This window comes from Bison bison, unplaced genomic scaffold (assembly GCF_000754665.1).
Source record: "Bison bison bison isolate TAMUID 2011002044 unplaced genomic scaffold, Bison_UMD1.0 scf7180017864461, whole genome shotgun sequence".
Classification (NCBI taxonomy): domain Eukaryota; kingdom Metazoa; phylum Chordata; class Mammalia; order Artiodactyla; family Bovidae; genus Bison; species Bison bison.
The window spans coordinates 19520-35888 of NW_011495023.1; the positions used below are offsets into that span (position 1 = coordinate 19520).

A 16369-nucleotide genomic window follows, 5' to 3' on the forward strand; every position below is an offset into this window, starting at 1 on the left:
CGGAAAAGACCCTTATGCTGGGAAAGATGGAAGGCAGAAAGAGAAAGGGGACGACAGAGGACGAGAGGGTTGGATAGCATCACCAACTCAATGGGCATGAATTTGAGCTAACCCCACAAGATAGTGGAGGACAGAGGAGACTGGCAGGCTGCAGTCCATTGGTCACAGAGTCAGACACGACTGAGTGACTAACACTTTCACTTTGAATATGGAAAACTTAACAGTGCTGGTTTTTAAATCGCTTAAGTTAGCTGCAGAGAAAATACTTAGTACCAAAAGTACTTGGATACTACTGTTTAAAAGTAGTACTAATACTACTTAAAAGTAGTATTTTTAAAATACCATATAAATTTTCATCATACACACAAAAAAGATTTCCCTTTAATAAAGATTTTCTCATCATGTTTAATGAGAAACAACTAAAATGTCATGAAAACAGTCCAGAAGGGAAATTTTTACTATTTATCTTTCAGATCATATATTTTTTCTTCAAAATCTGTACATATTCTTGTGATGTTTTCAAAAGCAGGTCCTCAGACAGATTTGACCCATCTGTAGCTCCTAGAGGAGACAATCCATAGGACTCAGATTCAAATTCAGCAGTAGCTGGAAAGAAAAAGGATTACATTCTTTATCTAAAATATTTAACTCAGTATTAGTAAAGAAAAACAAAAAAACAAAAATCTGAGATATTTCTAAGTGCTCTGAAAAATGAAACATATCTATAAATGACAGAAAACAAAATACAAGATTACAATTTATATATAATCAGCCCACGCTCCCACATGTGGCTGAGTATCAGAGCTTCTGGCTTTCTCATTCTTCATTCATTCACTCAATAACTATCTGCTAAGGTGCTGTGACAAACACTGGAATTACAAGATGAAGGTGACCCAGTCACCCTGAGAAATGATAATGCCATAAACTGTAAAAATAGATGAACAGACAATTTCCATACGGAGTCATAAATACTAAGACAGGTATACAAGATGGCACAAGGAACACGCAGAAGGGACAGCCGGCTTCGTGTCAGTGCTGCCAGCTTTTTGGTGGAGGTGCTGTGGAAGTAGCTGCCTGAAGGACAGGAAGAAGTACAGGAGATGGAGGGGAGAAGCACGTACAAGACCAGAGGTGAGGAAGCGAATCTGTGGGATCCTACACAGTCTGGCTGGTTAGATGCAGAGCTAAGGGCCAGAGTAAGGTGGTAAAGGATAAGGCCAACTACTTTGGAAGGACCCAAATTGATGCAGGTGTTTGGAGCTTTTCCTGGGGGCAAGAGAGAAACTAGTGACAAAGTCAATGACACAGAAGTTATAAAGTCGCCCACCAAGTGACAGCTACGCAAACATGACTGCTTGAGTCTGGGTGTTCTACCTTAACCACTACCAGACACTTGAGACGTTGATGAACTCCATGCTTTCTGAGAATGGTCTCAGGGTGCAGATGGACAGTTTCACAGTGATGGCAGCAGTAGAGAAAGGATACAGCCAGAAATAAATAGAAATACACAGACCTTTTGAGATTTTTTTAAAACTATGGAACATGATGAATAAATGAGGAAGAAGAATACTTTTCACTGTGACTGCTCATGCTTTCACATTTCTCATTAGCTATGTATAAGAAAAAACATTTAACACAGCATCTGTTATCCAAACAGTGGAAGGAGATGCCATTTATTGTTTACAGTGTATTTCAGAAATCAGTATCTAAATTTAATTCATACATTTCGGCAACATACCTTCTCTTAGTTCTCTAGTTATACTCCTGTCCAACTCCTGCCGCATCTGAAATAAGTCAAATATTATTTATCTTTAAGTTAAGCAAGAGATATTATCATAGGAATGTTATACAGCTTACTAAATTTAAATAATACTTTGAGAGACTAGACCTAACTTGAAGATTACTTAAGTAGAAAAATAATCACATAAAAGAAAATGCATTCTTACTTATTCCGCTTATAAATAACAGAGAACATATATATGGAATGTTATTTAATCTGATAAAAAGTACAATAAATATCAGTATATCAAGTACACATAATTTCAAAGAATTAGAGAATGACCCATGATCCTAGGAATGACCCACAAGATTACTATCTTCTCCCCCTAACAGCTCCTGCCCTAAATACATACTTCTGAGACCTTTATTTTGATTTCTAGGTGAGGATCCTGTTCAAATGGAGGAAGTAGTTTGAGTTGAATGTTATTAAGGAGAACACATCTGCAATTTTCTTTAAACTTTTCCATTTAACAAAAACACAGAAAGGTGAGAAAATTATACATAAGAAAACAATGTACCAGCAAGGTTTTATTCTAAAGGTGTTTAGTGAGAAGGATTAACACATAACTGTTAGCTTCCGAACTATGTCCCATAGAAGGGGAAGGTCCCACAGGGGTCACTGCAGGGTTGAGGAACTGAGAAGTCACAAGTGCAGGACCTCTGGCCACTCCTTTGGCTAAAAGGCTTTATACTTGCCTCCATTTTATATAATATGGTTCCACATAAAAGTTGTTTTTTTTTTTTAAAGGCTATTTTCTTTGGGTAGAAAAAAAAAAAACTTAAGGTATGAGAGTCACGCTTTAGGCAAAGTTCATAATTCTACAAAAGAAGTAACAAAGCCAATGACTTTCTTACTGAGTCCATAGTCCTATGCCAGCTACTTCCTTAAATTAAGAAAAAACACATAGATTTTTAACTGTAACAGAGAAAATGAATATGTAAAACCTTACATAGTTCAATAATGCTTGTGGCATGACATGACATAGTAGCTTTCTAACTAAATCATGTTTTAAAGGCAAGAACAAGACTAAATTATTGTCAAACTCCTATATGTAGCAGTCAGTTGATATAGTTAATTTATAAAGCATAATTTTTTAAAAAACACTCAACAGGGAACTTGAAGGAGAAAAGTCTCAAGGTGAGGACTTATACTCCTACCCTCCTTATGAGAAGGAACTTCTCCCACAGTGTGCCCACAGCACCGTGAACTTGGGTGTACAGTAGGCAGCCTGCCCCTGGGACAGGGGTCAAGCATTTGCTTCCTCCTCTTAGGCCTGCGTGGGGAAGTGTCTGACTTGGGATGAAGTGTTCGGAGGCCCACTGTAACCACATAGCTAAAGCATGTCCTCCAGTTTCACAGCTCTCAAGTACTAAGACCCAATGTAGATGCAGTGCTGTCAAAGAAACCTTAATTGGTCTCCTACGATGGCAAGAAGCCAAATGAGAAAACAGGTTGAGACTGCATTTAACAAGGGCTACTTCTCTGTGCACCACAAACATCAGGAAAACACCATCAAAACCATAAACCTGTGTGCACTGACTGAAATGGATATTTTAATCACAATGATTAAACAGTAAAAACTGGTTGCAATTTAAAGACTCCCCATCATTACTATCTTAGATACCATTCATCCAGGTGATGTCAAGATAGAGATAAAGTGAGCTTCATTTATAATGTTTAAATGTTTGCATTAACTACAAATCTAGAAATATTCTACAAATACTCAGCAAGATTTTTTTTTAATTCTAAATAAAAATGCTATAGGTAAAATAGCAATTAAAGAAAATGACAAAAATGTCATTTTTGTAAGAAATGACAAAATGTAAGAAAATGACAAAAAATGTTAAGCAAATACTAGAAATTAATGTTTTGGTTTAGTATTGTAAGTTTACTTAATTCATAAAAAGGATTTATCTAGGATTTCTTTAAACAAAAAGCATCCATATGTGGTTAGTGTTTAGATGCCAGTGATTCACTTATGCTTAGAGGCAGAAAAACTTCATTGGGTACAGCAGAGTGTGGAAATGATTATGAACCATTGCCAACTGAAGTCAATTAGAAAGGAAGTGAAACATCTGAAAGAATACTTTTGGATACTAGGTAATAAGATTTCATTTCTTAAGTAGAATTTAAACACAGCTTTTCAAGAAATTTAATAATTTAGTAAGTATCTCTTAAAATGAACTCTGGGACAAAAAAATCATAAAATTTCTGTCTCCTTTATTAGCACAGCTAATTATGACTTTTACTTTGTCTGCATTAAGTCAAATAAACAACTCAGAAGTTCACCAAATTAAAAACAAGGATCATTCATATCAGAAATCTGAAACCCAGTGGAAAAAAAGATAATAGAACTAACCTTGGTCAAGTAAGTCTCCATGCTGTTATTCGAAGGACGTGGAATTGAGGTAGAAAAACCTACGTTTGCTCTTGGAGTAAGATTTCCATTGAGCACTAAAGGATTATTGAAATTTCCAACACAAGGGGGCTCCAGGACTGGCCTCGTGCTAAGAGAGCTGAGTAAAGATCTGTTCTGCTCTTTCTCCACCTCAAGTTTGGTGCTGATCACTGCCAGCCTCTCATGAGTCCTGGGGAAGATGGAAAACACCAATTTCATTCATGTTTCCCAAAATGATTTGCATTTTTAAAGTTTCCATATAGTATATGGAATTCCCAATAAACTGTTTGAACACTGAAAACACGGAGCAGACCTCCTGTAAACAATGATAGCTGTAACCTTGCTCTAAAGAAGTACACATGTGTCTGGGGCTCCTCAAGTAACAAGTCACAGTTGGGAGAGGAGAGAAAGGGCACCAGAGAGAAAGGGAGGTGGCCTCACAGTGACACCTGCTGCCTCTGAGACACACCTGCCTCCAGGAAACAGTTCAGGGATGAAGAAACACCCCGTCCCACAAAGCCACGTTCAAGTGCTTCCTTTCACCACCCTTGTATACACGTTTCACTCATGACCTTGGAGAAATTAAGCTTTTGGCTCTGAGGAATCATCTAGAGTCACAATCTAGAGGGGAGGACAAGAAAGTCAGCAGGTGATTGAAAAGAGCTAAAACAGCCCCAGGAACAATTACAAGTATCCCCTGCTTTTCCAAAGTTCACTTTATGTCACTTCACTTCTAGGAAAGGCCTACGTTGGCATCTGTTTTTGATAATCAAAAAAAAAAATGTTTTTTGAAGAGACTTTTTGATTTCATATAAAAAGGTTCAGTGTACGTTTTACAGTGAGAGGCATCATGCTCCCCAAGCAGGCAGACTGGCCCCACTGAGCTCCTTCCCTGGACGCCACACCCCACATCTCAGTGTCAAGTCACCACAACCCTGAAGCCTATCTGGGAGCACCTGTGCTTCACTTGTGCATATTCATTTTAGGCTTCAACTAGCAGAACGTGCCCTCGGGTGCCTGCTTCTTTGCTTTATGCTGCTTTGGCTTATGCAAGGCTTCCTAGGAGTGCTCTGCTTTCAGACAGTGGGGAAACCTGGACTAGGCACTGGAGGTGCCATCTGCCCTTTGCATCCTCCACACCCCCACTCAGGTCACCATACTATTTCTAGCCACTCTGTGAATTATCCTGCCTTTCACCCCTGTTTTAATTGCCCCCAATTTGACAAGCATGCCTTTTATGCAGTGTAGAAAAACTTAAAAGGACACAGTATTAATAGTTTGTCTCAGGGCGCCCTCTAGCAGTGACCATCTAGTTAGCTTTCACTTCCTACTCATCTCATGAACTGCGCTCTATACAAATTAGGCTTTAGAGACAAATTAACGAGCTAAATTTTCTTTCTGTGATTCTGTGTTTTGACTTACTTGTCTAGTTTACCTTCCAACGACTTTCTAACTTCTAGTTCTACTAGGTAGAGTTGCTTATATTTTTCCAACTCTGCTTTATGAGAATCTTCTTGCAAAGTTTTCACCTTGGAGAGTTCAGATTCCAAGTCTTTAATTCTGAGTTCCATCTGACTTCTTATGGAAGCATTATTCTTCTCTTGTAACTGCTCTAAGTTCTCCTGAGATGCTGCTTGTATCTAAGGCAAATTTAAAAAGATAATATTTAAAAAATAATCATTAACCTGGAAAATGATATTTGCTCCCTTTAGTTTTGAGTCAGTGATTCAGAAAGCAATTTTAAAGGTAAAAAAAAAAAAGAAGTTTAAAACAATTATCGTCAATGTGAGGTGAATTACATGTGAATTATAAAATTAAAGTGGAATTATTATTATAGTGGTGCTTATGTAATCTGATAATTCAAAGAACAAGAGGATCAACTTAAAATTTTAAAAACTGAACAAGACAACTTAAAGATAACTCAAGAGGATGGTACCAGTTCTAAACCACAATATTTTCTTTTCCTCCTAGTAGTCTTGTTTTATACTAATTGGTCTTATAAATGAAAGGATTCTCTAGTGAGAATCATTCTCATAGGTCAATTTGGTGATAACTGTGATGGAAACGGAAATATTTAAAGGGAGAAGCAAGTGCCCCCTTCCTTCCAGAAAACTACCAAACCAACTGCTCTAAGGGAAGTAGAGGAAACACATAAGCTGTATAGATCCAAAATGTAATTTACAATGAGGTGAATTCAAGCACATAACAGATGAACAAATTAACCTGCAAAAATAGGTTGACTTCCTTTAATTTCTCTACGAGATCCTGTCTCGCCCTTTCTTCAATCTCCCGTTTATACTGCTCTACTTGACTGTGTTCGATCATATTCATTTCTATATGACTTCTGAGGTACACTACTTCTTGCTCCAACTTCTTTTTCTTCTCCTCTAGTTTTTCACACTTCTTTTGCATTCCTTTCATAGATAATAACTCCTCTCGAAGAACTTGATTTTTTGCATCCAGGTGCAGACATTTTGAAGATGCAGCTTCCAGCTCTGCTGTAAGATCCTCAATCTGCAAGAATAAAACAATACTGTTTGGTAATGAGGCAAGTGGACTGAGCACAGCTTAACTCAAACCCAGGACCAAATAGATACGATGGTATCTGTATTGTAGAATGTAGGGCCAGGGATTACTCAGAGAATCAAGAAAGAAGTTCAAACCACCAAGAGTCACAAAATATATTCTTCACTGTCCTCATCTTTGTCACACAACATGTGCACTTGATTTTACACTCTTTTGTATTTTGTCTCCATAAAATGACTACAAGTCACCTCTTAGTAGAATGTCTCTTACTCCTTCCCCCCATCTTAATGCCCCATGTTTTACAGAAGTTTGAGGGATACTGTATTGAATTATCTAGGGCTGAGTTAATAAATGCTTCCCAAAAGAAGATTGTGAAAATAAGACTTTAATTAATAAATCTTGTAAATATGGGTTATAATCCCATAAGTCTTTTTCTGAACTATGAATAGTTTTTGCTAATTTGAACTGCATTCCAAAGAAAAATAATTCAAAAGGTTAAAGAAATCCCATCTCCTAATAGCTTAGTGAGATGATCCATACATTTTTCTGAAAAACAAAAAAAATGCCTCATTTTTGTAACCATTTGTTACTTTTCACAGAACAGAACATACCAAACAAAACAACAAAAAATCTGCGGGAATTTCAGTGACACCGAGTTCAAAAGAACTTTCCTTTAGACAGAATGATTACTTAGTAAGTCGAAGTGAGTGGAGGTGGTGGCATTGAAACTGTCTACAAATTCTTTGACACTTTTCTCTGAAATTCCCTCCCCTTAAATATGTGCTGGCCTCAGTAACTGATTTTGGACAGAGTCTGGGGAAACTGACCTTTGCTCTATGGGAAAGCCCACCCTTAGCATTAGTCACTACACTGCGAAGAAGCCCAGACCACATACTGAGCACCTTGTCAGTGTCCCCACTGACCGCCCCCAACTAATGCCCCATCCAAAAGCCAGCTCCAACTGCCAGACCTGTGCATGAACTAATCTTCAGATGACTCTGGTCTCCACCTTCACGACATCCCAGCTGATGCTGACTGGAAAAGAAACGTGCTGGCCTCACTCATTGAGCCTTGCCCCAACACAAATTTGTGAACAAAGTAAATGCTGTTTTGAGCCACTAGGCTTTGATGTGCTTTATTATACAATTTGCTGGCAATAAATACCTGGCACAGATACTGATATCAAAAATGCCATTAAAAAAGAACTAAAAGATGTGAGAATGCCTTTCAACCTGGAGGTAGGTGAGATCTGAATGGATGCAGAGAAAGAAATGAAAACCCAAAGGGCTTCATGACATTGTAAACTGAATCCTGATGGCCCTTAAAGAGGCTGCTGGTGACAGCTTCTAGGCAAGAGAAGAAAACTGAAACACAAGGGAAAGGAGACTCTTGTTATGAACCAGCTGAAAGTAACATCAATGAGAGGGATAAGCTATCAAAAAAAAAAGGGGGAGAGGGGACTATTAAATATAAAGGAACCAGGCTCAATTATATTTGGGTTCAGTATCTGTTATCTCCTTTACAGCATCTCCACATGTCCAGTGGTCACATGATGCTAAAAGAGAGAAACTGCTTCTGGGCTAAGATCAAATCTAGGGTGCGGCCAGGAAAATATGGTCTAAAGGTGAAGCCTGTAGACTGTAAAATCCTTCATTAAGACCCTGGAAAGACTTAAGGTGGTGCCTCAAATTCCTTTAAAGATTTTAAGGGCATAAGAATTTTAAAGGCATCATCCTACAAAGCTTCACAAGAAGCCCAAGGTGCAAAGCTTTTCTCAAAAAAGATTTGTGAGGGTAGCCTCTCCAATGACGTGAACCCCAATCTAATTCACAGGACACTGAAAGCTTTAAAGAGAACCTTGGTAGCAAAAAAAAGCAGTGCTCAGCCTAACAGAGACCAAGACATACAAATGAGAATAGGCCTTTGGGATTTTCTTAGAAGTTCAATAAAGAGGAAGCTGGCTTAAGAAACATGACTCAGCAACAGACAGAGGTCATTTCTTATGAAAAGGACAGCACACAGAGCTCAGAGGGTAGAGCAAAAGAGAAGCACTCCCATGGGCAGGACCAAGTCCTCATCACAGAGCTGGCAGCACCAAACTGGACCTCAGAGCTGCTATGGACTACAGTGCCTCCCGTTTCCCATTTCTGAACAGGAGAGTCTAGTCATTCAGCAGAATGGTGGGAGTGTGGGTGGAAGATAACTTGTCCCTTTAGTTCTCAAGTCTTAGTACTGAGAGGGTTGTGCTCACAGGGTCACACTCTAGAAATCACATCCAGAAACCTCATCCCCATGTGCCATCTGTACCTGATGAAGATGGTAAGACCTCTACTTGAGCCTGGGCCTGACACTGTTAACAACTGAGACTTGTGAGGGAATGGGTGGGGAAAAGGGTATTTTTCATTGGAAGTAATATAAAAAATTGTGGCCAGTGATTAACTGTGCTAGTTTTTAAATGTACCCATTAGTTTTTAAAAATTTATTCTGTAAAAAAGGTAAAATATAGGCCAAGTATAAGTGACTTGCTCCTATTGAACAGAAGATGATGAAAGTGATGCTGTGTGAACTGCAAAGCGAGGTTAGACAAGGCAGCAGAGCCTCTGCCTGGCTCTCAACCTGGGAACCAGGCTCCATGTTGCGAGTAAGCCCAGGCTGCAAAGAGAGCCCAGGTGTTCAGGGTACGTGTTTCACTCGTCTGCCTTCACCAAAGTCCAGCCAACCACAGATACCAACTATAAGACATGGGAATGAACACACCTTCACCCGATTCCAGCCCCCAGCCCTCGGGCTGCCCCACCTGAAGCCGAGGGGACGAGAAGCCAGCTGTCCTGGCCACCTTTTCCTAAGTAGATTTTGAACAAAACTAATGTTTTTTATTGAAGCCACTAAACTTAAAGCTGATTAGGAAAAAACAGAAAAATGGATTTTTGAAAAAGAGAAAGAAACATAACTTAAATGCAGGTAGGAACTGGTCTCCTATAAACTGGAATATAATAAAGGGTGAGATTTTTAATGACAATGTTGATGAGAAGAAGCATATAACTAGAAGAAAGGCTTAAGGACTATTCAGGAAGAAGTTTTTTCAGGGTTCCCTTCAATTACAATTTCTTACAAATAGGCAGGTGTGACTCCTTAGAATTTCTGCTCAAGTTTGAAAGCAACGAAGTCTAGTAAGCAATGAGACATATGATTTGAACTATAAGAAATAACTAGAAATAGTTTAATTACCAAAATCAGACTTTTGACCTCATCTCAATTTACTGAAATTCTAAAAGAGATGGGTAGCTCTGAGTAGTTACTAATCTAGAACTCAATCTTCATTGTCTTCTCCTCAGAGAGAGAAATAAAACACCATGAGATGCCACTTCATACTTGCTAGGATGGCTATACTCACAGAGACAGGTAATCACTAGTGTTGACAGGAATGTATAGAAATGGGAACGTTTTACATACTTTGGATAAAAACATAAAATGATGCAGCCATGCTGGAAAACAGTATGGCAGGTCCTCAAAAGGTTAAACAGAGTTGCTGTGTAATACAGCAATTCTATTCATAACTGTATTCCCAAAAGAAATGAAAAAATATGTTCACACCAAAACTTAGACATAAATGTTCACAGCAACATTACTGACATTAGCCAAAAAGTAGAAACCACCCCAAAGGTCCATCAGATGATGAATGGATAAATAAAATGTGGTACATCCATACAATAGAATATTATTGAGCAATAAAAAGAAAATACTGATACATGTTAGATGTACCTTGAAAATATGCTAAATGAAAGAAGGTAGTCACAAAGGATCCCATATTGTGTGATTCCACTGACACGGAATGTCCAGAAAAGGGACATCTACACAGTCAGGGAGTGGAGTCATGGTTCCCTCAGGCTGGGAAGATCAGGAAGGGAAATCTGGCACAGGGTGATTTCTTTGGAGGGTGATGAAAATGTTCTAACGTGGTAATGCCTGTATAACTCTTTAAATGCAATAAAGTTACTGAACTGTACAGTTTAAATGAATGAACTGCATGGTATGTTCATTAGATTTCAACAAATCTGTCACCAAAAACAACGGATGCTTTGGGGTCACTAATGCTGTGCTGCTCAGCTTCAGATCACCAGCCAGGGTTCAAGACAGAGAGAGTCAAGAGTGTGCCCTTTTTATCTAAAAATGATATAGGGAAAAAGCTGTCTTTTTTACTGGTGTCCAACCTAAAAAATTAATAAACAAATCTGTGTTTCACTGGTCAAAGCATGGAATGATTTATATTTCCTCAAATTAAGTGATTTTGGGGTTCTAAAGCTGATTAAAAATTACCTTATGTTTTAGCTTATTAATTTGAATATCCATTTCAGTTTGACTGGTTTTTAAATCTCCATGGAAACTAAGCTCTCCATTTTCATATTCATTTAACTTCCTTCTTGTCATTTTTAAGAGTTTCTTAAATCTGTAGAAATGTATAGAATGAGTAAGTTCTTTAAGAGCAGATATTTAGTAATTAAACAGATGTATGTTCTATCAGACAAAACAAATCTATAAATTATAATTCTTTCTCATTGTTCAAATATTCCTTGAAAGCATAATAACTAAATTCTAATCTTAGATAAATATTATGAAGAAAAATCTTATCACATTTAAATATACTATGAGTGATATATGTAATATATGAGTTCTTAATAAATAAGTTAATGTCAATTTTTAGCATGCTAGTGTGAAATATTAATTTATTATTAAATATTAGTTATAAACCAGAGATCAGTATTCAAGCTAAAGATGAAGAGATATATGAATGATTTTTGAAAAGACACAAGACACATTTGTTCCTACTGACTATAGCCTCTACAAAAAGAAAGTAGATACAAAAAACCAACAAGATTCTCACTCAAAATTGAAAAAAAAAAAAAAGAAAAATTTTTGGAGCCTAAGTTAAGTGGGAAATAACCCAGGCTGAGAGTTTTAGAAGAAAGGAAAGAAGAGAAAGAGAGTGTACCAGTCTCTTCAAGACTGTTTTAAGAGATGTAGAAATCTTGCCCAGCACATTGTTAACAAAATGCAAAGCAATGTAGAGAAAATTAAAAGAGAAAAATATTAATGAGAATCAGAGAGGAAGCCTTTGTATAATCATCCCTTGGCATCCACAGAGGACTGGTTCAAAAATCCCCCAACATTCCGTGGATACAAAATCCATGGATGCTCAAGTCTCCCTAAGCACATCTTCCCTATACTTTCAGTCATCCCTAGATCACTTACATTATCTAATACAATGTAAACGCTTTGTAAATAGCTATAAATACAGTGTAAACACTATGGAAATAGTTGCCAGCTTGAGACCAATCCAAGTTTTGCTTTTTGGAACTTTCTCAAATTTTTTTCCCTGAATTCTTTTGATCTTGGGTTGGCTGAATCTGTAGATGATGAGGGTTAACCATACTCAGCAAAAAAACAGAAACAGTTTTTTATCTTACTGATCAAAACATGGTCACTAATTTTATTATTCTTTAAGTTACACATAGATTTTTGTATGTACATTTTATAACTAAAATTTTGGGGCAAAAAGAAAATATAAGCCAAATCAAGATACTTTTTAATGTTGTTCAACAATAACACAGGTAAGTTTTTAGATAATAAATTACTTGAATGATGAAGGGAAGGAACACAATTAAAAGAAGGTAGGATTACCAAAAAGAACAAAGATACTTTGCAGAAGTAAAAATTCAGCATAGATGATGAGGAACAGAGTGACATTATTATATGCAGAGGCACGGTTGTTACTGTTTTAGAAATCATTACAGATAAGTATAACACTGCTGCATTCAAAAACATTTCAGATTGTGCTGACTTTCCACAGTAAACTTTGAAATAGGATAATGTGTTTAATAATGAAAATACACATAAAAAATGAATTTGTGTCTAAGGTTTTAAATAAAATAAAATTATACTTTAATTAATAGTTGAGATTATCGGAAATATTAAAATCTTACCCAGTAATCTCTTGTTCTAACTCACTGTTTTTCTTCTTTTCTTGGTCCAAGCTATTTTCCAGAGATTGTTTTAATTCAATGTATTTCTTTAATTGTTCCTTTTCATCCTCAGACTTAGAAAAAAACAATTTAAGAAAATTATTTTTAAACAACTAGAGAGACTTATTCTTTAAAAATATTATTTCTTATGAGTTCACAAGTTAATATGAATTTATAGTAAACACAGTTTTTAAACCTGATTGATGCCAATAACAGATTTCAAAATTGATAACTTTTCTTAAAACAACTTAAAAGGATTTTTCATTTCATCATTTTTTCTGGAGTTTAAATCGCCAACATTTATTTGTTAAAAATAGACACTTTTACACATAAAATACTAAATGTTAATGAAAGTTTTTTTTAAGACTGCCTATTTACATTTTACTTTCTAGAGATAATCTAAAATAATTTTCATCAATGGTTCAAGATATTCCAGGTTTTGTTAAGTCACACCTTACTGAAATAATCTTTGAAAAATTCCCATGCAACCCCCATCTCTTAAAAAAAAAAAAAAATCCAACAAATGAAAAATACAGTCATTCAGAAAAATGGTTCTATGCAGACATAGTGTTCATTCTTAATGAAGAGAACAAACTACAATAGTTAAAATGATTCATTCTCAAAAATCTCACAGAAAGATCTGGATTACAAAAGAAACTCAAAATTCTCAATCAAATCATTACTCAAATTACTAGACTCAAATAGATGTTTGTGTACCAATGTTCAAAGCAGCATTATTAACAATAATCATAAGGTGGAATTTCATTGACAGATGAATGAACAAACAAAATGTGGTCTATATAAAATATTGCTTTTGGACTGTCACAATTTTTTAAATTAAAATCTTACTATAAAAATCATTAATTTTATGCATTCAGTCGACTTCTTCTATAGAGGAATCACAGAACTAGTAGCAAGCAGTATCAGTAAAAATACAATAAGCTAATCAATGAGACTTTTCATATTGTCCGAAATATTCTTATATTTTACTGGTAAAAAAATTAAAATCCTTTCTCAGTATGACAGAAATCAAGAGGTTGACTTACCGATCTTGTACTTAACAGGTTTTTCTGAAGCTGTTCAATTTTGCCCACTTGCTTTTTGACTGTAGTTTGTAACTCGGCATTTTCAATTTCAAGCCTAAAATGCAGATTTTAAAATAATTATTCTCACACATAGGTTTTTTTTTTTAAGATTTTTTTTTTTGACGTAGACCATTTTTAAAGTCTTTACTGAATTGATTGCAACATTGCTTCTGTTTTATGTTTTGGTTTTTTGGCTGTGAGGCACGTGGGGTCCTAGCTCCCCAACCAGGAATCAAACACACACCCTCTGCCTTGGAAGGCATAGTTTAACCCCTGGACTGTCACGGCATTCCTTCACACATAGATTTTTAAAATATCACACTGTTTTTGAACAAACATCTGCAGGTTCAATTACATAGGTTCTTAGAATTTTGAAAAGTAGATGATTTGGCCACTGTACTGTTTTTCTATTTGTGACTAATCGCCTTCCCTGGTGGCTCAGATGGTAAAGAATCTGCTGACAACGCAGGAGACCCAGGTTCGATCCCTGAGTCAGGAAGATCCCCTGGAGAAGGGAATGGCAACCCACTCCAGGTTTCTTGCCTGGAGAATTCCATGGACAAAGGAGCCTGGAAGGCTACAGTCCACGGGGTTGTGAAGAGTCAGACATGACTGAGCGATTAAACTTTCACTTTTCACTTGTGGATAATGTGCAAAATATGGAAATAATGGGGGGAAATTATGCATCTCAAAACAGCTCAAAGCTGAAATGTTACACAGCTTCTATAATGTGTTTATTATCACTACTGATCTATTCTCATATTATACTGTTTATCTGCTTTATACTTATTTTCTACGCTGCTTTAAATCGTACTTTTGGACGTGATCCTGTGTTTTCTCAGCACATCTCACAGCCTCTGTAAGTTGATCTTGTGCTTCTTGCAACTAAAAAAAAAGAAAAAACAACTGTTTTAACTACTAATAACCTAGTAAATCCGCCATCATTGGTTTTTGTCTCTTTTGTCTGCATATTGTTAACAGCCGCTTTCCTGCCATACAGCAGAGATGAGTTGTTACAACAGACACCTTACAGTCCACAAAGTGAAAATATTTCCTGACTGCCCTCTGCAGGTTACTGACCTCTCCTCTAGCACTCAAACATCATCCATGCTTTAAATCAGATTTTCTCAAACACACAAATTTATAAACTACTCAAATGGGGAAAGACAGAAAACTACCTTATGGTAAACAAATTTTTTTTTTTTATCCAGGCTCCACATCGGCCATCACTTTAAATATCCACATATGTAAATGACCACAGATCTTCCAGTTGTTAAGAGAGCTAACACTGCTGTTGGTGACAACCGGATGCTTCAGCAACTAGTGTGAGAGGCAGTAGCTACACAGGAGCCAGAATGTGTGGACCTGTGTCATAGTTCCATCAGTTCTGAGCTGCGTGTCCTGGAGCAAATCACTTAACCTTTCTGCATCTCAGTTTCTCCATCCATAAAATGGAGATAATGGTAGCATCAACCTCAGTGGGATGTTTGGAAGATTATATTGTGGAGTTTACATAAAGTACTTTAGAGAAGGAAATGGCTCCAGTATTGCCAGAAGGAAACCTGCTCCAGTATTCTTGCCTGGAAGATCCCATGGACAGAGGAGCCTGGTGTGCTACTGTTCATGAGGTCACAAAGAATCGGACATGACTAACCACATACAAAAACTATTTAGAAGAGGAAGTGGCATAGAATAAGAACTGTTTGTAATTGGCATTATTACAGTATTTTATCTGCAAAATACTGTCGCTGTATTTTATCTGCAAAACAATTTGATATATCAGGCAGATGTCATGCCAACAGAAGTCGTCTTCAACACAAGTCACACTGAAATCACTCTCCATACCATTCCAAGTGGCAGTAAGGGGGAGCATGAGGCCCAGAACATATGCATCCAGTACTTCAAAAATGGTCACTGACTCCACTAACCAACTAGCAGTGTTCTCCACTTATAATAATTTGTAACTTACTTCCTCTCTATACTACTCAGTGGACAATGACCACGGGTTAATATGCAAATAGCACCTCCTGGATGGAGTGGTACAGAACTTACATGACCATCAGAGGAAGGGTGAAGTCACTGCCATGGAAATATTACCCTACTGCTAAATCAAAGTTCTGAATCAATTCATTCCCAACTGTTATGTCTAGCAACTGTTAATGTCTAGCAAGTACTCGGATGAGAAAATTAAGGTTACAAGCTATGGATATCAGAGAAGCCAACTCCAGAACCTCACAGTTGGTGAAAGGCTAGAAATCTGTAAATCCCATTTCTGGCTGCATAATTAAGGAAGGAAAATTTACATTTTTCTTCCAGAGTCAGGGAAAAAAATGAGCATTTAACTGAACAATTCTATTCTATTAGACTAATAGAATTTAGTTTCTTAATAAAAGTTTTACTATACCACTATCTCCAAGAGGAAATTATTGGTATGGTAAAAAGTACTTAGTTGTGTCCTAACTGGCCTGGAAACTCCCATGGACGGAGGAGCCTGGTAGGCTGCAGTCCATGGGGTCGTGAAGAGTCGGACATGACTGAGCGACTTCACTTTCACTTTTCA

The 16369-nt window shown here is 36.9% G+C and overlaps 1 protein-coding gene across 1 annotated transcript in view; it reads right to left on the reverse strand.

Moving 5' to 3' along the window:
* Nucleotides 1-146: 146 nt before the first annotated feature.
* ANKRD26 (ankyrin repeat domain 26) overlaps nucleotides 147-16369 on the reverse strand; it is a 67579-nt gene continuing 51356 nt past the window's right edge. The window contains exons 26-34 of the mRNA XM_010860050.1: nucleotides 14624-14694; nucleotides 13771-13864; nucleotides 12686-12798; nucleotides 11022-11151; nucleotides 6402-6692; nucleotides 5601-5818; nucleotides 4140-4368; nucleotides 1739-1784; nucleotides 147-606 (exon numbers count right to left, since the gene is read on the reverse strand). Coding sequence (XP_010858352.1) covers nucleotides 470-606; nucleotides 1739-1784; nucleotides 4140-4368; nucleotides 5601-5818; nucleotides 6402-6692; nucleotides 11022-11151; nucleotides 12686-12798; nucleotides 13771-13864; nucleotides 14624-14694 — 1329 coding nt within the window. The 3' untranslated portion in view covers nucleotides 147-469. The remainder of the gene's footprint in view (nucleotides 607-1738; nucleotides 1785-4139; nucleotides 4369-5600; nucleotides 5819-6401; nucleotides 6693-11021; nucleotides 11152-12685; nucleotides 12799-13770; nucleotides 13865-14623; nucleotides 14695-16369) is intronic.